This window comes from Musa acuminata, chromosome BXJ3-4 (genome assembly GCF_036884655.1).
Source record: "Musa acuminata AAA Group cultivar baxijiao chromosome BXJ3-4, Cavendish_Baxijiao_AAA, whole genome shotgun sequence".
Taxonomy (NCBI): Eukaryota; Viridiplantae; Streptophyta; class Magnoliopsida; order Zingiberales; family Musaceae; genus Musa; species Musa acuminata.
In genome coordinates this window covers 1,402,365-1,426,753 of record NC_088352.1, presented here as the reverse complement: position 1 = coordinate 1,426,753, position 24,389 = coordinate 1,402,365, and the positions used below count along the sequence as shown (strand labels likewise).

General features: G+C 36.6%; 3 protein-coding genes across 6 annotated transcripts; 2 read left to right on the top strand and 1 right to left on the bottom strand.

The window, feature by feature from the left end:
- Nucleotides 1-488: 488 nt before the first annotated feature.
- LOC135635459 (probable protein phosphatase 2C 66) lies at nt 489-5,691 on the bottom strand. The gene is made up of 5 exons (XM_065146534.1): nt 5,290-5,691; nt 3,088-3,468; nt 2,695-2,812; nt 2,148-2,371; nt 489-1,145 (listed from the first exon to the last, which is right to left on the bottom strand). Exons 1-5 carry the CDS (start codon nt 5,629-5,631, stop codon nt 588-590), a joined length of 1,623 nt encoding a protein of 540 aa, XP_065002606.1. The 5' UTR covers nt 5,632-5,691; the 3' UTR covers nt 489-587.
- Nucleotides 5,692-11,440: 5,749 nt separating this feature from the next.
- LOC135635268 (uncharacterized) lies at nt 11,441-15,578 on the top strand. 4 transcript variants are annotated; one of them, XM_065146235.1, is made up of 3 exons: nt 11,441-11,897; nt 12,426-12,467; nt 13,296-15,578. In XM_065146235.1, the coding sequence occupies exon 3, from the start codon at nt 13,341-13,343 to the stop codon at nt 15,099-15,101; it is 1,761 nt and encodes a 586-aa protein (XP_065002307.1). In that variant the 5' UTR covers nt 11,441-11,897; nt 12,426-12,467; nt 13,296-13,340; the 3' UTR covers nt 15,102-15,578. The 4 variants fall into 4 exon arrangements, with proteins under 4 accessions (XP_065002307.1, XP_065002310.1, XP_065002309.1 ...); XM_065146238.1 differs by having other exon boundaries at nt 13,252-15,578; XM_065146237.1 differs by lacking the exon at nt 12,426-12,467.
- Nucleotides 15,579-22,709: 7,131 nt separating this feature from the next.
- Nucleotides 22,710-23,425, top strand: LOC135635436 (glycine-rich protein-like). The gene is made up of 2 exons (XM_065146486.1): nt 22,710-22,847; nt 22,960-23,425. The coding sequence occupies exons 1-2, from the start codon at nt 22,748-22,750 to the stop codon at nt 23,223-23,225; spliced, it is 366 nt and encodes a 121-aa protein (XP_065002558.1). The 5' UTR covers nt 22,710-22,747; the 3' UTR covers nt 23,226-23,425.
- The last annotated feature ends 964 nt before the right edge of the window (nt 23,426-24,389 follow it).

Genomic DNA, 24,389 nt, shown 5'->3' with positions numbered 1-24,389 from the left:
TTCAGAAAAGAAGAAAAATCAAAGGGAAACTGATGGTTGCAGGAGCCAAACATTACTTTTAACACAGATGAAGGAGCCTTAACTCTGACCGGCTTACCGATAATTTTGTCTCTCCTCTCGGGATAATCCACGTTTGGCTCGGGGCTTACTCCGAAATGATCAGGTCGAAGTTCCTAACGATTAATATCCCTTTGAAAAAATAAAATGAAATATAGCTAATTCCCCGATAAAACACACCGACATTTTTTCATATAAGTGGATGTAATTCACAGGCTTTTTTTTTTCCCAAAAAAAAACTTTTTACAATGAGAAAAGAAACCTGTCAAGTGTAAACCTCCAACATCAAAGTAACATAATGTAGGCCTTGTGTTGCTCTTCTACAGTCGATTAGACAATACTGGTAATCCAAATCGAAATGATAATGTTGGATTAAAGACTCAGGCAGATGGATAAAATTCAGTACAATAATTTCCAGATCCAGCACCAGATCTTATGAATTTTTTGTTTTTTCATCTTGTTCATTCCAACTTTGCATTAGATAACAACAAGAATATCCAGATTCAGATTTTGGAGGTGATTGTGGCTTCTCACAACCATTTTTTCCAACTAGAGGTTCTTTTATCACCAGATAAAAATCTAGGAATATTAAGTAGGGAATTTACCCTAGTGAAACCATCTAAGGCTGACCATTCCTCCTCCTCAAGAACGGATATACAATGGGCAAGGCTCCTGGTAGATTGGGAATTTTCTGGCACAGTCATCACTTGGGGTCCCTCAGATACTGAAACAATCTCATTTGCACTGTGAAGAGCATAAGAGGGTTCCAATCCAGTAGTATCAACAGTGATCGATGATTTCAATTCACATGTTTCTTGTTCGCCTATAACTTCTTTATCAGTAAGACCCAACACCATTGGCTTTTTTGGCTCGGTCTGTTTCTTGTTCGAGTCGCAATTCTGAGATGCATCAGATGATATGTGTCCCAAGAATAGGCAGATGACAGCACAGTCATCGACCTTTGATGTAGGAAACTTAAGCTGCCATTCTCGCACTGCACAGTCGACAACAGCTCTGGCAGCACTGCTGCGAGTGGGTGCTGATACAACAATATCTACTACCTCCTTGTTAGAAAGAACATCCCAAACCTGCACAAAATTAATCCTCATGTTAGAAACTATATAATCTTCTAAATCAAGCTAGCTTTTCATCAATGTAAATATCATGCAAGCAAAATGTTAATTGAAAATGACTAAATGAGAAAAGATTCATGACTGATGGTTAATATTTTACTAATTATGATATGGATCAGTATTGGTTACACAACAGAAGCATGCACTTGCAAAAACACAAAAGACCTGTGAAGAATGAATTAGATGGCTACTCTAGTGGGACCAATTGTAAAGAACAAATAGGAGAATTTTCACTAAATTGTAGACCGACAGCTTCACAACGCCAACAGCCAAACATATGAACAACAATGTCTTAAAGAAAAAGTATTTCATACAAGATTTGGGTTTAATATGAACAAAAAGTATGAGGTGCCATGCCTTTTCATATTTGGGTTTAATATTCTGATAACTTCATGCAGTATGAGGTGCCATGGAGCCAACTGGAACTCGAAACATGCCGTGTCAGAAGGCACCAACAGATGTCATGCCAACTGGTGCCAACATATGGCTATGTTAATCTTTACATTTAATAGCCAGCAAAGGGGCATGCCAGTCAGCATGGCACATGATCATACTGTACCAAACAAGTATCAGCATGCCTTCATACCATAACATGGCAATCCTTATGCAGCACAAATAACAATGCCAATGGAAAATACCTTCTGACAGATAGTCTACTGAAGAATATTTTCTATATTCAAAAGGACTGTGTAAAGGATAGTTTTGCAAGAGTGATGATGATGTCCAATAAGAGGGATAAAGACAACTGCAAAATAAGTTTATGATGCAACCACAGAATACAGATGCCAATTGGGCTACACTAATCTGGTTTTCATAATTCTAAGATAATAAAATATTACAGAAAGATTTTTCACACATATCTATCAATCTAGATAGTACTTGATCTAAAACTAACATTTTAATTTTGCAACAGTATTTAGCAAAGGAAATTACACAATGACAGGAAAAGAAAAATACCCCATCGGTGGCAAGAACTATAAACTCATCTTTCTCAGTCAGATGGCGATATGAAATTTCTGGAACTGATATTAGACCATAATCTTTAAGACAGAAATCCCCAAAAGCCCTGGCCATAGCCAATCCAGGGGAATTGTTGTTTGGCAACCAAACACGTGCGACTTCTGGTTCATCTTGCAGTGCAAAAACTCTTCCCTTGCATTGCTGGATTCTGGCAGCTTCCCCTAGTGACAACATATTAAAGTTTAATCCCAGGTAGACCTAATAAGTTAAGGAGATTACTAAAGCTTGTCAACAATGAGAAGTGAACATCACTCATCAACGAAGAAATATAGACATAGAACTGTGAAATTGTAGACTTAAGACTTAAGAGTGAATTGTTTCACCTCTTAAAATAATTGATTAATTATGGCAAAGACCTGGATTATTATATAGATCAGTAACATAAGCCCTACGTAAAATGAAAACACTCCGATAGAAGCAAAGTGAATGCTCTATTCTATCAATATTTTATGCCAACAGTGCTTTCGATAAAAGTTATAGTTACTAGGAAGATTGGGCTTCAGGTCAACGGTCAACTGTGTAGCAATTAAATTATTGTCCTCATCTCGTGTTCCCATTATCGCTCTTGAGTCACCAATGTTTCCAATAACAAGGTCCTGTCCCTGTAGAAGAAAAGTCAAACTTAATGGCCACCAAATAGATCGAGACAAAACCAATTTTAAGTTTTGGCAACTACTTAAAAGTTCACCAAAAAACTTATTGTTTTAAACTATCCGAAACTACATGCATTAGTAAATAATAATGATGACTAATTAAAAACTTCAAAAATTAGGAAGTCTAGAATCCCTAAACCAAGTCGACTTTGGAATTTCTTTTAAGCACCAGAAAGACAAGAATAACGTGAAGAAACAAAAACATTTTGCAACTCAACTATTACCTGCTTTACTATAGTAACTGCTGTAGTTCCACTACAAAAACAATCGATCATTGGATGAAACTTCAACTCTTTGTCCATCAATCTAAATGCCTTCAGGAAAGATTGCTTCAGTGGAAGATACATCTCAGGCACTTTTTCATTCTCATCCACGTAGTCACTCCAATTATCATCTTTGCTAAAAGATGCCATTTCTTCAGAGTCCATGCTCCCAGAAATACTACCATTTAGATCAGGACTCTCGTGACTGTTAGCTCTAACTCTCCATTGGGTGGACAACTTTAGAGGAAGAGAATCTCTGACTTTCTTAGCAACCATATGACCATATGGACCGTGACCATCAAACACCCCGCAGAAAATGGTGCCTTTTGTCAAAGAGAAATTCTACAAACACACATATCATTGTAATGTAATCAACAAGAAGTTCCAAATGGTAGCGTTTGCAATGAAGGCAATACGTATATACTGGTTGGTAAAAATAAGGTTTTTCCATGTTATCTAAATGATTGTAATGAACATCATACATAAATAATATATGCAGGTGGAGTAACAAGGCAATAGCAACAAGGTAACAAGCATGTGTTATTGGAAAAGCAATAGCTATTGCAATGACCAACAAGACAAACCCAGCAGCAAGAAACTTCTAATTTAGCTGCTGCACCTGCTTTGAGTCATCTCTCTTGCCTTTACCTAATCAGGTACTCATTCTAATAAAAGTAAGATTAAGCATAGATTCAATTGTTCATTTTGTCAAAGCTCAGTTTCCTCTCCCACGGCCTACTATTTTACAGAGTAATTCTCTAGGAAACAGATGCTTAAAAGGCCATTTATTTGCAATCGCATTTGACAATGTGAAGGCTTCAGCAATCAGATGGCCATCAACTCTGACATATTCTTTAAAGATGCCATGCAGCTATTGCAAAAATCTCATTAGTTAATAAATTTCTCCAGATTTCATGTGTCTTTGTAATAAGCATAAATAATTGATGCATTTGGGAAGATCAGAATATAGATTTTCTCAACTCATTTGGATTACATATATTTAGGTATCTTCAATTTACTAGATTTTGGCACCAAAACACCCGCATGATTAGTTCACTACAGAATTGAGGATACAGACTTAGTTATTCTATTGACATATGTCATATATATTTTCATTTATATGAGAATTTAAATGAAGACAGTTTAATGCAGGGGTAGCTCCATGCTTAGGCAATCTTGTCTCTTTTGGTAAATATGCCAATATGGATGTATTGCAATACATATATGTTAGAGACAATATGTATGCCATGCTCTAACTTTCCTTCAAGACTGGAGTAAAAATAACAAATCAGAGTGCAGTTAATGAGTAACTACTATGCAAAAAGCAAATCTATCACAAACGAGCGCAGAGGCATGAAAACTAGAAGTCACAGGTAACTACAGAAAACTAGAAGTAAGCATAATTGTTAATGTGAAATTACATAATGTGCTAATTTTGGAAACTATTATTTAGCTAAAATTTTTAAGAATTGATGATAGATAGTGCAATCTATAAGTGTAAGATTCTTAACTGTTCTGGCCTCTTTCTTATATTTCAGAAATGGGTTTCTTTATGTTTTTATTCTAGTAATAATTACAAATTAGAGCAACAAAAAGAACCTCGATATTAACTTACAGAATTACTAGATTAAGAAAAAAAAAATTCCCAAGGGAACATTGGGCTATTTACCAAAGAATTTGTGAAAAAGAAATAAGATACAGAGAAGAAACATTAAAGGACACCAGTGAAAAGGGAAACAGGTACATCACCATGCAAGATATTGCTGTATATTGCAAATCGTCAAAAACTAATAGCCTTCCAATTACGAGTGGAATCACCAACCACAAATTCCACAAAAATTCAAGATTTAAGAAGCAAAATATCACGAACTTCCCCCAAAATCAGTCAAAAAGAAGCCAATTATCAAAAGTAGATTTTTTTTTTTTTGAGTAAAACACGCTACATAATGCTTCCATTCCAAGAAAAAAATTCATACTGAAAGGAAAAGACTGAGTTTAATTGGACAAACAATATGCAACAAGAAGAGCAAAATAGACAGAGCATCAATTCATCATCACTACGCATAAAGACACATTCTTGCGATCGAAACCACGTAGTATTGCCAACGAAAACCATCATTTGTCGCCATAAAAGCGAACAAGAGCCGACAAGCAGATAGATACCTCCCACACGATCATTGCATCCTGGTTAGTCCCCTTCCGTCCCTGCTGCGTGTACAGGCAAGCGACCTCGCTGGCGTCATTCAAGAACATCCGGCCCGGCATGCGGCGGAGCTCATCCTCCACGGCCTCGCAGCCGCCGTCGGCCGTTTCCCGCCGCCGCCCGCCGCTACCTGCCCCCCGTCTGCCTCTCTTCTGCTTCTCCTTCCTTACCTTCTTCCTCCCCCTCCAGCTCTTGGAGCCGAGACGAGGGAGGGCCGAGGAGGAGCCTCCGTAGCCTGAGCCCACCGTCGGAGTTCCCTCCACCGTCACCGGCGACGGGGATGCGGAGAGGCACGAGCCCATCAAGTATCCGCGAGAGCAAAAGAAAGACTCGTTTTGGTGCCACTAAGAGCGTCATGTTATGTAAGCGACCGGTTGGAGTTTATTACTTAGAAATCAAAGTATATATATATATATATATATATATATACACGCACACACAATGGAAATAGAAGGTGTGATCTAAAAAATTTCAAGGGGATACTTAATAATCATTTTTTTATTTTTTATTTCTTCAAGATTTCATTAATATAAATATCTTAAATTTATTGATTAATTAATTTTTGTCCTTATTCAGTGTAAGAAATAATTTCACACTGTTTTTTCTCTTTAAAAAAAAAGAGAAAATTCTAAGTAAATAGAGAAGGCCACAAATTCTTTTAGTTTTTTGTGCTCCGTATATAAAAAAAGAGTTGAGTAAGATAAATATACAGTAATCATCGTGGATTATAACTCAGTTCAAGTTTGTATTTGAACATTGTTGGATAGCATGCACAAATCATCCCAATTAATTTGCGTCGAAGGATTCGGAAGAGGATGACAAAGACATAGATGATGATGAGTGTCTTTTTGTTTGATTCCTTTTGATCCATCCTCTTGTTGTCTAGATAAAAGGTAGTGATGAGAAAAGCTGTAGCTTTGATTGCCCACACTATTGTCAATGACAACGAAAGGAGAGCAAGCAATGTTTCGTTCTTCTTCTCTATCCACATTAATCAAAGCACTAAGTTTGGTAATCCATTACTACATTATCTAATTATGCATGAGATTAGGTAGCTCGATTTGGACCTATATCAAATTTTGGCTCCTCATAATAAGGTTGAGTCAACTATGGGTTGTTTATTATTTCATTACGTATTAGTAATTGTTAGGGTTGATCGAATCAAATATTCAAGATAAGGAATTCAAGTACGAAAAAAACTAAATAAATCAAGATTTATTATCTTTTAAATATACTATGTATCTTAAGATTTTGATAATTAAGTCCTCATTAGGGCTCTTCTCTAACAGATCCAAAGTAAGTGAAAAAGATTCAGAATATGTGAGTGTATAATTTATTTAAGAAAGAAATTATTCTGTATGTTTTATTATTTGTTACATTGTGAAAATTTTAAAATTTTCTTGATTAAAGAAAATAATGCATAAAAATCAATCTTATGTTGATTGATTTGAGTTTATGTGTTATTATTGATTATCTTGATTGTTCATTTGATATTAGTCTTCTACTAATTACAATTTAAGCTCATAAAATTAACAAGCAGTCCTTCAAAATTCCTTTGAAGTTGGAAAACATTCACAAGTTGAAGAAGAAAAAACAAAAAAAGACTAGTAGTACATTAAGCTGGCCAAGGAGCTAATTAACAAGCATCATAAACCATCAATTCTCAACTCTTGACCTCACAAATTACTTAAGTTTGGCATTGTCATCCTGTACTTAATGCTTGCTTGTTTTGGTTCTTCACCAGAACAAAAAAAACATACTCCATCCAGAGACTCCAAAAGAAAAGTTAGCTCATGCTGCTACTGCTTGTGCCTAAAGAAGTCACAGTTGCAGAGAGTAAAAACAAGAAGAAGATAACAGCAGGTAGCATTTATGAATGACCTACCATGCTCTGCATTTAATTTGAGTACCTACTGCAGAACTTGTCATAGGTATGGTTACTGCATGCAACAGCATAACATTTCTTCCTCTCTTTTCCTTTTGGAAGTGAAACATGAGCTTTCTAATTCTCATAAATTAGGGTCAAAAGTCGAAGCAGAAGTGTTATTTCAAACCATAATAACAAGTATATTTTCTGCAGAGCATGTGGGTGGGGGATGGACTGACTTGATGTCTGTCCCTCCATTCAGGACAAGCTTCTCTGGCACATTCTTCCACAATGAGCAGAGGGGTGACTCAACCACAACAACCTATTGTACCAATTCATTTATCACCATGGCCTAAGCACATGAAAGCATATGATTCATTTAAACCCCATCTAAAAGACTTGCTGAGTAGGAAGGCATTCTCAGTTTTATCAGCTATTAATGACAATATTAGTTCTTTCTAAGCAGTTTCAACTCCCTAGCTTACTTCTAAATCATGGATTATTAACCACATTAATCTGCTGTCCATTTAATTTATTTGTCTATCAGTACATCAACCTACTTTTTCTCTAGAAAGTTACTGAATACATGGTCACCTCACATGACCAGTTTGCTTTTTATTTATTTCTTCCCCCACTTTCTCTTTCTCTTGTTTCTATGTGAGAAAAGATAGGTGAAGCTACTAGAGATATGTCAAACAATAATGCCATGGCACACAACCAAGATATACTAATCTACATTATTCAAGTCATTTGAATACTCATGGTGACATGATCGAGCTTAAACCACTGCATCACAAGCCAAATCCGCAACATAACTACAAGTGAGTAACATGCAGAAAGTACGAATTCATTTTGTGCTTCCATATGTTTCTACAATTAATAATTGATTCCTTTTTTGTTTTCCTACATTCCTACTGGCTTTGATGGAAATTCTAAATGAATTTTTCATGGATCTCAAAGGCAGGAACAATTTTGCAGTTGGACATGCCCACCATGTATTGGATCTAATATGCAGTAGTTGGAAAATCCCCACCACACTTCAATATGGTGAGATAATTGTCACTCTCCATAGTTAAATACTTTTCTTCTTATGACTAGCTACCACTGTTGTGGACCATTTGGATTCAATTCTCTGCTTCAATATTTTTCTGTTGTCGGCTATTGAGGCACTAGGAAGAGCTAAGAGAAGGATATTTCTATGCCTTGGTCAAGATATCATATCTTTGTGGTAATTGTCATTGTGGTTAGGGGCTGAAACAAGGGTCATAGGCACAAGGAAACTTTGGTCAAACAAGCATAGAATTCAAGTTTTTCCATAGGCCTTAATTTCCCTTTTTTTTATTGTAACAATCCATGGAACTGAAAGTGATAATGGCCAAACAAAGGCTTGTGCATTTTTTTAGCTTATTTAGCAACCTGCACCACATATTGGCACTCACAGCTTTTTCTGTCACTAACATACTGTTTGAGTAGTTGATTGACTTCTGAAATGCAGATTAAATTTAAAGATTTGGCTTGTACCCTCTTTGTTAGCCTAGTGGGCAAGTTGAACTATCAAGAGAGTAGTTTATTGTCATTAGACTTGGATGGCAACAAATGCATTGTATGGATTTTAGCAAGTTGAACTATCACAGAGAGTAGTTTATTGCCATTAGACTTGCATACCAACAAATGAATTGCATGAATTTTAGCAAGTACTGAACAGTTCAAGCATCCAACAAGAAGACCTCAAGAGATCTTAAAGAAAAAGTTTTTTTCTGAAAAGAAACTTCTACTTCATTTTCCAATCTAAAAAGGTTGATTACTGTCTTCTGTGCTTGGAAATCCCCTGGTGATTCTGAGGATTTGCATATTAGCAATGATGATGATGATGAATGCTTGATTTTATACTGAAAACTCCAAATGAGTTCATGAAGAAAAGTGACTCATTAGACATTGTTAAGACACTTGGATATGTATCATATAAGAGAGAGGCTATTTCTCTGTCATCAGAGACATAAATACTCTATGCCTCCCATGAGAACAGAGCTTGTGAATTTTCAGATCTCAATGAGGCATCAAGTCTTGAATGAGGACTCTTGTGTTCTCATTCAATGATGTTATTGCCCACCATCCTTTTGCCTTTAACTTAAATGAGCTACCAACCTCACTCCCATCAAGCCACCTCTTTCAGTCTTCTGGACTTGAGACCTGCAAGTTAACCAACTCAATCAGAGTGCCTTTAGCAAAGAATGAGAGGACAGGAAATCTCTTTGGCCTCAGTGCAATGAGATAAGACCACTGAGAATGCCAAAGTAATTGGTCATTGTTCATCATGTAACATCTTTATATGGACATCTCAATGAATAACACAAACACAAACACACACAATCTCAGTTGTCATGGGAATTGAAGATCTAACTTAACAAGATTGTATCTTGTTTTGCCCAATTGCAATATAACAATGGGTGAGACCACAAGAGTCATGCTTATCATGATTTGACACAAGAGCTCAAAGCAGGTGATTGTTTGGGTTAGCATATGACTGGAAGACAATGTGCCATATATTATTTAATTATGAGCAATTACAACTCAACAATGGATTTCTCTATCTAGGAGGCTTTTGAATCAGCATAAGCATAAATCCTTTATACCGAACATTACTTGGAAACATCTAAGGGAAGGGGATAGTCATAAAGGATGAAATAATAACAAGCTTATAAGACATCATAACAAGAATTCGAATTCTGAGATTTATAATTTATATAATAACATACTAATCAATTGAATGTCTCAATAGAGATTCTCACAACAGGCCTAATTGGTTGGGTGTGTGTGCATTATATTTTTGAAATTTTGTTAATAGGTCAATGTGGGCTCTATCATTATTGGCTCATCCCCAATAGTTTGAAAAATAATGAGCCCTAAATTTTTGAATGATCTTATGCCAAAATACAAGTCTTAAAAGAAGAATTATATATAATTATTTATCATTTTTTGGAAATCCAACAAATATATTTTTTGAAATAATGAACTATTTCTACTTTAGAAGTTTATAATAAAACCTCAACTAATTAATGATTCAGTTCATCATATATTCATTTGACAGATTCATTAATTAAGTTATTTATTAAAAAAAGTTATGTCTGATTCAAAATTGTCCAATTATTGAACTTTTGATCTTTTTACCTTCTTTTGATGCATCTAAAAAAAATGAAACTTTACTATTATTTTCGTGCTCAAGCTCATGCAAATCCTTTTTTTTTTGTAAGCTTTAGTATGTAGAAATGGAAAAAAAAAAAAGCAGGAAAATTAGAAAAAAATGATCCTATTAAATCCCCAGTTGTATGTGCAGAAAGTGAAGAAAAAAAAAAAAAAAAAGAAGGAAAACATCAGCTCTTTTTTACTGAAAATCTCTTGGTTCAATCATAGTCTTTTCAATTTTTTTATTAATTTAAAAGAAAATATAACCTAATTTTAAGTCCAAATAATTTTCATCCTCATCAACTCCTCAAATTCACAACATGCAGCAATGCAACCACAAAACCTTCTTTCAGGTGATCTACTAAATAAAAAAGAAGTGCATCTCAGATAGGTTGTGGAGTTCTGCAAGTCAATGCCATCCTTCAGGCCTCTTTCTTCATCTGATGGCTTACCTCTGCTTGTTCTTTTGCAAGATAATGGCATCTACAAGCAGTGCAGCTAACTGTGCCACAACATGATAGCATCTTCCAGTCTGAACATTTTACACTGTTCAACCTGAAATTTACTGTTTAATATTATTCCTTTGCCGACAAAAAGGAAGTGTAGATCCAAAAAAAAAAAGCCTAGCAACAATCTACTGCTGCTATTTAGTTATTGTATTACCTCTCTATCAAGAGATTACAAGAACTGGACTTCACAGCTCCTGCTGGAACTTGCTGCTCCCTCATCTGTTATGGAGGTTGATTTGTCTATTTTACTGGTCTCGAGAGAGTGTGTTACACAGGAGAAGAGAAGAGTCAAACATGTCTCCAACACTTGCCAACTGCAGCACACAGTGTGTACCACAATGCATTCTTACGGAGTGTTGCAGTATCTGATGGAAGCAGCATGTCCTCTGAAACATACAATGAAAGGTAAACTCACATGCAGTGGTGTTTCGGAGCAACAAAAACCAATATGAAGTTTACTTCATCCTCGAGCTCAATGTTCCTTTTGTGCAGATTAAATATAACAAGATTCAAGAGTATATTTTCACTGCATATCAAGAACTTGAATTCATCTTTGCACAGCCAAAGTCCTTGAATTGTGGGAATCAAGAACAAGAACAAGCAGGCATCATACAACCTTGGAATGATTGATACAGATCATTGTTCATAGCTACTTGGTGATCCTTAAATTGAAGGCACGTAAGAACGATTGACTCTGTTTCTTACTGCCATGTCTGCTATTAATTGTTGCAGACCTGTGAAAAGAATTGGTCACAGGACAAGACAGGGCAATTGAGATGTACCAAACTTGTAACTGGGCAACGAGGAAAAGGAACACTAGGAGGACGAATGGTGCGTGTTCTGTGAACAGTTACATTATTATTCTGTTTCTGGTAATTCCATAGCTGTGCACAGACAGAGAAAGAAAGAGAAAAGGGGAAAGATCTGAGGGCAATGGAGAGTTCTGTGGATCATTTCTTTCTTCAGTTCCTCCTCCGCACCCTACCTCGCCATCGATCTCCCTTCCAAGGTAAGAATCGTCCGATCCCTCAATCGCCTCTGATTCCATCCTTCTCGTCTCGGCTCTCGTGAAAGGAAAGGAGATTGCTTTACGGGAAAAAAAAAATCGTTTTTGGGGTAGATTGTGTGGAGCTTTCTTGGTGTTCGTTGATTTTGACTGGAGATCTTGGTTGGATTTGCCTTTCGGATGGTTGGATCCATCGATATGGAGACGAATTGAGATGGGTGGACGAGTTTTGTGGGGGAAAAATCTCGACTTCTCCTTTTTCTTCTGGTTTGTCTGCAATTTCGTGCTGTGTTTTGGATTTGAGATGCCAAGATGACATTGTTATATGTTTCTTCGTTGATCGTGGCTACTTAGTTCTTCTGTATGTGGTCAAATTTTGTTATTGGCTTTGTTCGAGGTACAGTTATTTTGGTTCAGAATGTTCCATGTTCCAAGATTTCAGATTGAGATGTTACATAAACCATCTCAATCTGTTGATTCTTGTTCTTCCAGTTGAGCTTAATCATCTTTTCCTATGTTTTCTTGCTATAGATGGAGAAACTTGTATCGATATGAGGAGATGAGAGGGCACAGGTCTGTTGTTAGTGGTCACATATATTCCTGCAACTTTTAGGAAACTGTTGCTTGATTCATGGAAATTGTCTCGTCAGTTTGCTCTAATCTGGAGTATCTAGGTTTTAGATTACCTTGAATTGCCACAATGATGAATGTAGATTGTCATATTGGTGTCTTGCTTTTTTCAGTTCCGAAAAAAGAGAAATTGCATTCTGTCTTACACATAATAAGTAGCAGAATACCTTCAAGAAGGATCCTTAAATTTTCTTGTTGTTGAGAAGTAAAAGATTATAGATTTTACTCATTAGACAGTAGTCCCTGAACTTGACCTTTTATATATTCGATCAAATTTGTCGATTAGGTTCATGTATATCAATGTCAGTCCACATATTGATGTATACTTAGCTAATACTATATAACACATTAGGCAATGTTCTCATGTATAGAGACAGTTATAAAATTCCCGACATACAACAGTGCAGTGAATAATGTGATCAAACTCTCACGTCGCTTTGTTGATTCTCATTACATCAGTTGTTTGGGTAGCAAGGACTTTTTTTTTTGGCAGTTCATTCCTGGTTGAAATCTTTCTCCAGGATCTTACCTCTTTCATTGCATAGACCATGAAATTTCTTCTTTTTTGCATCGTATATCATGCTTGCATGTACGTATGCTGTGCATCATGTGCAGCAATTCAAGTGTTCATCAGTGTCACTGTAACCTTCAGTGATCTTTGGCTTGCCATTTGTTTAAGCGTCTTACACTGAAGAGGTGTTTTAATTTCCAGTTGTCTACTTTTCAGGCATTTTGTTGCTTGAGTTTAAGTTTTTCTGCACGAAATTGCAGCCTCTCGAATGATAATTTCATATTCTAATTGCCCTACTGGTAGCAATGGGCATTATAAAGTTAAGGCCTCAGCGGCCTGGAAATGATCATCATTTACGGCGAAGCTCTTTCATCATTTTGCAAAATGAGGATACACATGAGCTGGAGAAGACTCTTGGTGATGATTCCGATGACTGCGAACTTGGTGAAGTGGGCTATGAGTATGTCATGGTTGGAGGTCAAACATGTGGTATTCCTTATGAGCTTTATGAACTTCCTGATCTGAAAGAGATACTGTCCGTAGAGACTTGGAATTACTATTTAACCGAAGATGAAAGGTTTTCTCTGGCAGCTTTTCTTCCAGATATGAGCCAAGAGACAGTTTGGATTGCAATAAAAGAACTGCTTACGGATGTTGATGTGTTCTTCGGTAGCCCACTCAAGAAGTTCTACAGTGGATTGAGGGGTGGACTTTATTCTCCACAGGTTACTCATTTAAGAGAAGGCATACACTTCTTACAGAGAAGTGAATACTATCATAGCTTAAGATCATACCATGAGAATCTGTCTCAGGTGTTTGTAGAGATGAAAGAGGTATGGAATAGATGTCGACCAACCACCAGTATCGAAGAAAGAGTTCAAATTTGGAACAGCAGGAAAGAGAACAAGCCTGTTTTTGTAGTTGATCTAAATACATTTCCAGATGAAGGTACCTTAAAAAAGGGTGACAGTAATGACAGAATTGTTGAAACTGTACCTTTCTCGAAGAAGACTAAGATGTATATGAATCAAAGTCATGACTCAAAGGTTCTTGTGAGTGGTCTAGTCTGTAGCACCAAAAGAAAAGCAAAGGGATTTCTGAAGTTAAAGCCAATCGTAACAAACTCGGTGCCAATTCAGATGATGCAAGCATTGCCAGATAAATCAGGGGAACCATCTATGCGGCTGCCAAAAGGCGTTCTGAAAATAAAGCCCAGATATGATCCTCTTAGTGAGGAAAAACTAAGACCAAAACCAGAACAAATTTCTGTGGATGGTTGGGGTACTCATGCACACCAGGTCTTACCTCCACAATTTGCTTTCAAGAGAGACAACCTTAATCTTAGCAAGAGGTTACCATTTTCACATCAGGTAGATAGAGATGGAAGAACTTACAGAGACACAGAGGACAAACAAGATTGGCAAAGAGATGAGGATCTATATGCAGGTTGTGGATCAGTTGATTATTCTGAGAGTGAGAGATTCCAAAGGAAGCCAAAGATGATAATAGACTTGAGGCATGATGATGTAGAAATATGCAAAGGGTGGTTTCCTTCACAAACTAACCAGAATTTAAGAATTTATCCTCAAGAAGATGGTCATATTAGAGAGTGCCAGGGTAAGAAAAGTAGCTGGAATAGCTCGAACACTCAGCCAAATAGATCATTTGAAAGTTTGGCAGATCCGAAGAAAGAATCTTTCAAACATGCACTTGAAAATTACCAAGAAAGAAAGCCGAGTGCTTTAATTTCCGAAGCATGTTTTGGGGTGTCAAACAATTGTACCCACCAGCATGAGATTTTGACAAAATTTTCTGATCATTTGGACCATCAATGTAAAGATAATGGTGCAGTAAATGTGGCAGTTTCCGGAGTCAAAGAAGGTCTCATGCTTCCTATAACATACAAGAGGAAAAAGCCTCAGAGAAAGCTCAACCAGGTGAATTCTCTTAAGCAGCAGCAGCCAAATGTAGTGAGTTTGGAGTCAGCTGCTCCTAGTGGAATACTAAAGCCGAAACCAATGGCCATTAAGATTAAGTTCAGTGGTTTGACAGGTTACAATGCTTAACGAATAAAAGCTTCTGCTGGATCGACTGTGACATGAACATCAATCCAGGTAACGCAGCCAGATGCAGCAATGAGAATCTTTGAAAGGCATATTATACATTGAAGAACAGCAAATGCTTCATGAAGCTATGGGTATCGTTCGATGGAACTTGGCGGATCTGCTACTTCTTGGCTTTCGACTCTGAGCAGCCACTTTGATGGATCATGCCGAAACTATTTGTTGGAAATGGTGCTGAACTGACACAGTTTGAGCTAAGAAGAATCATCCAGCACAGGTCACATTTCATCCCTTTCCCAGGGATGATAAACAGGGAGATGGTTTTTCTTGCTCAGTAGTCACTAGCTTCATGTGGTCAGACATTGTCGATCGATGTATGCTAATGAGTAATGAAATTGATATTCTTCATTGCATATGCCTTTCAAATATGCTCAAACATGCTTTTTTTTTAATAATTCAAGCATTTACCTATTTTTATCATCTAAATTGAGTATGGTCAGCATTTACTTCATTGTTTGATCTTTCTCGGATTTCTTAAATAGTTGTTGACGAATCTCCATATGGAGAAATCCCTTGGGCATATTGACAAACTCCATACTCCATAGTATGTTTTGTTTTTAACTTTGTTACGTATTTGTACAATGCAAATGTTTTCACATATATATTAATTACTCTTCATGTTAGATTATTCAACTCATTTGTTTATTGAAGTGAAATAAATCATATCTTTAAGGCTTGAATAATAAAAATATGTTCTTTATTACCTGTAAAGGAAATAGTTAGATTAAACTAAACGTCAAACAATCATACGAAATGTTCCTGAGACTCCAAGGAGCAGATTCTAGAATCAGGACTGCTTGTATTGCTTGCAACGAATCAGATCGTATCCGTAGGTCCTCAATGCCTTCTGAAGCAATGTATTTGATTCCTTTCGATGTGGCTTTGCATTCAACTTGCAGAATACTTCAAGCAACAAGAGGAAGAGCTGCCAGCAATGCAAAATCAAAAATAAATAAAATAAAATAAAATTTATTTAAAAATAATTTTAAAAATCAATTATACATGCATAAACTAAAAATAATAATAAATTTAATAAAATATAATAATACTATATTAAGTCTAACTAGTAATATAAGTCATAGCGGTTCCATGTCATCAATATTATACTTGAATCACGATAATATTAGTCCTTTATAAAATGGTTCATATAAATTATCTTGTTAAAATAATTATATTATCATATTTAATTATAATATGTATATATATAAATATGAAATAGAAACAAATAACTTTAAGTATGTAAGTAAAAATATCAATTATAACATTCATTCAAACGTACATCATCATATTTTTTTTAGGCTACTCACAAATCTAATCATATTCTTTCAAATACTTTAATTCATAAGTCTTAAGTGAATTGATCAACAATCAATATAGTAGAACTCGAGTTATTAATTAATATTAGTTATTTTTAGACTCTTTTCTCAAACTATTAAATACTTTATACTAATATATAGAACTGCAAAAGTACTTATCATTCTTAAAGAAAAATAACTGGAATAACTTGAACACTTAGCCAAATGGTTTAGTCGTCCCGACTTACATCTATTCCCAAATCTTTTTCCCTCGAAGTCATCGATTTTCACTATCGATCTTCTTTCTAATGGACAAATGTTAACTATCCTTATTATAACTTTCTCATTTTTAAGATTGAAGAAATAACCTCCGTACTTTTTTACATGAGGTCTCTCACATCTTACAATTTAGAATTATAATCAAATTCAAGAGGAGAAAAAGACTTATGCTCAAAATAAGAGTTTATAGTACTTTTGTGCTCAGAAATAAGTGCTCCATCAAACAAGCCTAAGTGAGGTATTTATAAACCCCAAAAAACTTAATGAATGGATCCAAAAATTTAAATATCTAAGATTTCATGGCACTAATAGTACTACTACCAGCATCGAATGATAATATCACTTTAATGAGATCACAAATCTTAGCTCTTGCGATACTATCATCACCCTAAGTGTATTACCATTGTCTTGGGTGGTGCTACCACCAGCATGGGTTGGTACTATAGTCAGAAACACTGAAAAAGCATAAATAGTTCTTTTCAAAAAAGTATAAATAGTACTTTTCAACTGACTTAGGTGGTACGATTGCTTGGGCCTAGCGATAAGATTATCGATTTGGTCTTCTAATAAACCCAATTTGGTCTTGGTTCAAGCTCAATAGGTTCTTTGATAAGTTGGCATAGTTTCGATCCAATACCAACTTAAATTAATCCAAAATAACCTTAATCAAGATTTTAATAAATAAACCACATATTCGATATATTTATGAAGCTTTGATCACATTGTATACTCTTCCAACGTATCGTCCGATCTTTCAGCACTTCGTTTAAACCTCCGGTATATCACATTTTTCTTCGACATATATATTTACTTTTTAAAAATATCCAATCTTTCAACATAATATTCAATCCTACCAGTATTATGTCTCAACTTATCTCAAAAATATAATATCTAATAAACTCATTAATTAATTTTATTATCGAAATTTAATCCCCAGTTTGACGAGCCTATTCGGCCGCAGAAGCAGCGGCAGAGTTGAATCGCTAAAGAACCAGAGAGAGGGTTTTCGATGGGATAACACGGCATGTTGGATGAGGATGGTTTGAATCTCCTCGACTGGGGAAGCAATAATGTGTTGACGACACGGTGTACCTCTGGGATGATGCAAACAAGTCGACTAAGGTGCTTCTACAAGCCGTAGAAGACAGCGGACCTATCACTAGCATCAGCTGGTCGCCGGATGGCAACGTCCTTGCTGTCGCATTCGGCAATTCAGTTTTAGCCTTGGTTGATCCAGCATCAGGACAAGATGTGAATTGTGACGGAAGAAGATGAGAACCCGACCCCTGTGTTGTCTGTTCTTGCCTGGAGAAGTAATTCAATCTTGACAACGGGCGACTCAATTGCCTGTTCTTGTGTCGCGGTAGCGGTAAGCGGGACGAGACAACCAGTTGAATCCTTTCCTTCCTCGGGACGGGACAATGAGTTGAATCGATTCGATCAGAAGAAGGATCAGACGGGAGCTCCGTTGTGGACATCGTTAATGGCTTGATGGCAGGTTCCATGTTCTCGAGTCATGGCACGTACTTTCTGACGCGCCACAGTCCTTGATTTTGCATGCATGCATCTTTTGTGCCTATTTAGAGGTTTTTTATTCCACAAAATTTCTACCTTACAAATATCCACGATTTTAGGGGTGGAAATTGGCGACATACTATCCTTATTTGTATAGGGATTAAGTTGGTGGTAGAGTTTATTAGTGCAATTTGATTTGGATCCAATTTGCATAGGAGGTTTTCATTTCGTCCGATGTGCATATGAGTTTTACTTCCGAATCATTAATTTGATGTCGACCAAGTTGGACTCCAACTTGTGTTATGAGCCTTTGATCTCGTTCGAGGTGTTTATGAACGTTCAATGTGATGTCAACTTGTACTAAAATTGATGTCGGATGGATTCCCAATGTGATCATTTCGATACTCAAATCAAATTTTCGAAATAAATTATGTAGCGAAAGAAGAGGATGATAAGATCGTTAATCACATTCACATTTTATAATAGATCCTCCTTAAACATAAGTAGTTAGGAAAATATTTCCTTGTTTTGTCTTTTTCTTTTAACTTGTATGCTACTTTTTTAGTGTTAAGTTTTGGTTGGAGGTGAACATTTTTTCTATCAGTAGATATTATATGAACATTTTTAAAATTTTGTGGTCAGAAGATTCTCTGAAGTAAAGAAAAATTTATTGTAGAAGTTTAACGTTATTTTTTTTTTAATGATCAAAATTGATTAAAAATTAAATTAATAGAAACATAAAATGCATTGTCAAGTGTATTCAATTAAGTGAAACTTGTTATTGTGATGTCTCTAACCAAAAACCCTTCCAATTATGATAAGTGTCTAACATAAGCGATAACTCAATATCTCGTAGTTGATCTCATATGATAAAGAATTTGATTTTTCTATATAAATGTAAGTAGGGATTTGTCGAAACATGATAATTTTTTTTGTTGACTTTCTAGTATACTTTTGATTGTTGATCTTAAAATTTTTATTATTAGTTTTTGAATTCTTCTTTTCCTCCCAACAAGTGGCACTAGAGTCCAAAAGATCCAATGATTAGAGATTCAATAAGGATTGAGCAATAAAGATTAGCAAAAGTATTTTCTCTTCAAAGGTATAAAAGTGGATAAAATATTTATTAAATGAGATATTGTTAGAATTAACAAGTATTTTAGAATTCTTGGAGCTAGTGTCTCAACGGGATAGAGAATCCTAGTACAAAGAGTTTTCACGAAAGAAGAAAAAATAATAATTAAGATTTTATTCTTCTATAAATATCCCATGTAACTTTAAGTTTTTGATGAAAAAATAGTAAAATATAAAAAATAATTTTGGTATTCCTAAGTTTTTCTATGGGATATCCAGAGAGAGAGTACTACTCTCAAGGGTTTTTAGAGATGATGAAAAAAATAATAAATTCCTCAGGATTTATCCAAAGGGCATGTAAAAAAAATCGAGTGAGGATAAGACAGCAGAGAAGACAACTCGATTAGATTGCGGTAGTCTTTCTAGCTTTCCAGCATTGTTCTTCCCAAATCACCTATCTGTTAAAGACAACTTTTACATATAAAAGTAATTGGTCAATGGTTTATGCAAATGAGTTGTCCTTGTTGATGTCACCAGCCTTGTGAAACTTGATGAGAACAAGGTTTGTTTACTCCACACTGCTTTGGAATCTCAAGTAGAAGGCTGCGAGTATCTCCCTTTATATTGCCATCATCTACATCACCTTTGATCACTTGCAGATGTACAGTGCAATCTAAGAAAGAATGGGACTAAAACATGGCACGCTCCGGAGGTCTGGTTCTTCACCACTTCCAACCCAAGAAGAAGCACCTCCGGTGGCTAGGAGAACACTGGCAGAACTATTCATCCCTCGGTGTCTGAGGGTGGACAACAACAGCAACGAAGAAGACGGGGAAGAGATGGCGGGGAGGGAGAGGAAGCCAACCTTGGAGGAATGGCTTCTCAACTCTCCTGGCCTTGAGCTCGACTCCGTCGTCGCGAGCGGATCGCAGCACCGCAGACACTCTCCCAAGGTTTGTCCTCTTAGTCCGGCGCTCCCCTACGAGCACCTCCGTTCCACACCAAGACACAGCTCTGCAACTGATGAAGGACGGATCTCTTTCAGCAGAAGCGAGAGTCAGAAGAAGAGGGTGAGTTTTCGGTTACCTGACGAAGCAGACATCCATATAATATACTCGCACGGTGACGCAGAAGAGCGCGAGCATGGCGGAGTTGGTGAACGAGTGTAAGCGCAGAACATCTTCCGTAGATGCAATCTAAAGCTCTCATCTCATCTCCTTTGCTAAGAGAGATGCGTACTGTTTCCAGCTTGATGTGATTGTAAGCGAGGATGACTCGTTCTCAAGCTTCAAACTGCATGAAGGGAATGTTTGTGCATCAAACCTGCTTCCACAATAAATTATCGGTCTGCTTTGCATCGATATCAGTATATAGCTTCAGGAGCTTCATCTAATTCCAACCTTGCGAACTGTTCTGGCCATTGAATGCTTTGGGAGAGACGCCGATATCAAAAGAAAAATCCACATATCAACAATACAAAATAAAATATATTCATTGTTATCCAAATAATCATTATTGTTTTTTAGGTAATTTGAATCGAATAATTTCTAACCTTCGATGAGCGTAGAATTGCCTACTAAGTCTGATTGATTAAGCAATCATCACACATCCACCAAAAAACCCATCGATCTTCTGCTCCGTCACCCACGAATTATACTGACGACAAACAAGAAATATGGCCATTACTGATGACTTGTGGTAAGATACAGTGACTTGCTGATTAAAGAATCTGAAACCTGTGGTGGGCTCTAACATGACTGAGTCATGTTCTTTGGTCATTTAAGGACCTTAGAAACCAAATGCCATCCACACCAACAAGAACTGAATGGAAGATTTGTGTGCATTTCTTTTATTTCTTTGTAAAAATCCAAAAGATATAAGCCAAACTAAAATGATATCAAAGTCAACTGCTTAGCGAGTAGCAAATCAATAGTTCACTTCATTTACATATGTGAATCAATAGTTCAAACTTCACAAAGCTCATGCTCTAATGAGATCGGATAGTATGATTCTTTTACGATTGAAACCCAGTTACTCGATGAATGCATTCAAGGTAAGAGAAAAAGAGCTAAAAATATCATTGTATCATTGAAATGCTCTTATTCTGTACAAAACTGGGGAGAAATTACCCCTATTTATACTTAATATTCACTTCAAATAAATGACACTAGATCCAACATAGAGATTACTAATTTTTATTTACCATCTAACCCTAGGCCTAGTTTGATTTAAATCCGAACTAAACTGGTTAGGAATCAAAATCGAATTAGGTCAACGATTCGATACTAGTTAAAAATAAAAAATAAAACATGAATAGGAATTATGGTGTAGTATTTAGCACATCAAATTTAAAATCTAATGACTTAGTTCAAACCTTGATGATAAAGTAATTCATTTTTTTTATTAATCGAAACAGGTGATTCAAATCCGAATCTGAATCGAAATTGACAGTTTTGAAACCATCTTAAAAAACCAATGAGGCTGACGTATTAACTGTTCAATCCAGTCGTTTAATTTAGTAGATTGTAGATCTAATAACTGTATAATCCAATCAATCATCGATTAAATACATCAGCCTATTTTCTTCATTATTAATAAGAAGATCACCTAACTCTTCCAGAGAGAAGTAGAGGTATGTTGATGTCGTTTTGTCATCAGAATATGGCAAGATGTGACAACATGATAAATGCTCTTCGACCTACAGGAATGTTATCCAGTTACCTTCTTTTAATTGTTGTCTTCCTAGTTTAATATGCCAGTGTTGACTGTGACCATTCATTGGAGTCTCCTTCCCAACTGTACACTATTAATGCCTTGACTCTCTCTCTCTCTCTCTCTCTCTCTCTCTCTCTCTCTCTCTCTCTCTCTCTCTCTCTCTTCCCACCTTCCCAGCCAAAATGGATTACGGTGCCACATGTTTCATTGATGAGGGCATTCAAATGAGCATACAGATGTTGTAGTGAGAAGAGTCCATCTGCTTTTCCTCGATTAAAAGATCATGTATAACTTACGTGGAAGTAGTCGCCAATGAAAGTACATATATATACATATTTTATTTTAGGTATTTTGGTCGTCCACCCATTTATATATGCAGTAAGGTGAGGTGCTACAACCTTCTCTTTACATCTCGCTTAAACATATTCTGGAGTTGATTCGAGCATTCTTTGTTCCAATGTAATAATACTCTATGACAGGATAAGCTTATCATCGGTTTCTGACCATATTTGTCAGCATGCAGTGATACGAACAAATTAATGTGTACTAACACCCAACTGTATCACTGGCGAGATAACATGCATCCTCTCTTAAATGATCACAATCAGATCGATACTGCTCGCTATACTGAACATTATAAATAGGGCAGCGCACTCATGGTTCTTCTCACCTCAGCCTATCCAGCTTCAGGTAGTTCACCAGTGGACAGACATGGCTTCCAAGGCTTTACTTGTTTTTGGTGTCCTCTGTGCGACTCTCCTCCTCGTCTCCTTGCAGATGGCAACAGCCAGGGAATTGAGTGAGAAAACTGGTGAGCTCTCTCTCTCTCTCTCTCTCTCTCTCTCTACGCCAATGCAAGTTTATGGCTACGTAGAATACATATACTTGGGAATAGTCTGACGACCATTCTGGCTGCCATGCAGAGCACCAGAACATGAAGGAAGAAGGTGCCGAGGACCGGAAGTATCCCGACGATCGCGGATACGGTGGCTACCCTGGCCGTGGTGGTGGTTACTACGGTGGCTACCCCGGCCGTGGTGGTGGTTACAACGGTGGCTACCCCGGCCGTGGTGGCGGTGGCTACTGCAGGTGGGGATGCTGCCGCCGCGGCTACTACGGTGGGTGCCGATGCTGCTCCTTCCCCGGAGAGGTTCCAGATGCTGAATACCAAGCTGAACCGGGGAACTAAATAAGTCTCATCCAGTACTGTTCTAGTAATCCATATTTATGTACTGTGTGGTGCTATGATCTAAAGAGTGAATTATCCAAAGAGTTCTGCCTCCTGGGTTTCTCTCTTAGTTCGTAGTTGGTATGCTATGGTCTAAAGAGTCAATTAGTGTTCTATGTTCTGTCATCATGAATAAAGTGGTTGTTCTTGTTTGATGCAAATGATATCTCCTACGTGCCTTATGAAGATGTTGAATAGTGCTTCTTCTCAGATAAAATGTCATACAGTGCAAGAGGCTGCTTCCAGCCAACACCATTCTCTCTAAAGCAAATGTGTTTATGCTGTTGTTTCAGGTGTAATGACGAGAAAGAGAGAGAGCATATGGCATCGTAAGCCTTGTCAACACTGGTGATTGCCTCTCAGCCTCCAACGTCGACAGCTACAGTACTACATCGCCCAGGCGTCGAACATGACTAAGCAGCTAAGAACAGTATCATCTAACGATATGATTCTTATGCACTTAAGACCAAAGAAATTTAATCATATAAATCGTAAGATAGAAATATATGATCACGATCATGCATGAACATATATCATGTAAGATTAATTTAGTTTGACCAACCATTATTTTGAGAAGAACAATAATCATGTTTAATATGGACTATTGCAGTTAAAAATTCATTCATAATTGACCTACTCTACGCACAGATATTATAAAGACAACAAATGTCACAAGTGCCCGGTACGATCAAGATCATATTGCTTGCATTGACTTCCAAGCATTTCATGGACCGAATGTGGTCGACTACCGACGTGCACATTACTTGATGCAACTTGACTTTTGTCTCAATCAATCTCTTCTTTGAAAGCTCATAAGACCTAATTGGATAATGAGTCGTTCATACAATGATTCAGGACGCTTCACAAAAAGATTTACGGCTTTTGGATGTATTCGGCAAACATAAATTTGGCATTATGTGTGCTATGGACTGATACTTATTACTTAATTATTGGCCGCAGTTGAACCATTATTTGTTGGGTGATCTATGCATGAAAAATAAATTTCTAACTCTATAGATATATCCGAATTTATTCTAAATATGATTAAGGGATGTTTAAACTTTGTTTAAGTGGATCGGATATATATGAATATGAAAGAAAAAAACTCAATCTACTGATCATGTT

Bases quoted from the DNA above. Each gene is read 5' to 3' on its own strand.
- LOC135635459 (XM_065146534.1), bottom strand. From the start codon at position 5,631: ATGGGCTCGTGCCTCTCCGCATCCCCGTCGCCGGTGACGGTGGAGGGA. The intron at 2,813-3,087 runs GTAATAGTTGAG...TTTCTTCTACAG, and splicing joins CAGTTACTATAGTAAAGCAG to GGACAGGACCTTGTTATTGG. The intron at 2,372-2,694 runs GTAACTATAACT...TGTTGTCACTAG, and splicing joins CCTGAAGCCCAATCTTCCTA to GGGAAGCTGCCAGAATCCAG.
- LOC135635268 (XM_065146237.1), top strand. From the start codon at position 13,341: ATGGGCATTATAAAGTTAAGGCCTCAGCGGCCTGGAAATGATCATCAT.
- LOC135635436 (XM_065146486.1), top strand. From the start codon at position 22,748: ATGGCTTCCAAGGCTTTACTTGTTTTTGGTGTCCTCTGTGCGACTCTC. The intron at 22,848-22,959 runs GTGAGCTCTCTC...GCTGCCATGCAG, and splicing joins GGAATTGAGTGAGAAAACTG to AGCACCAGAACATGAAGGAA.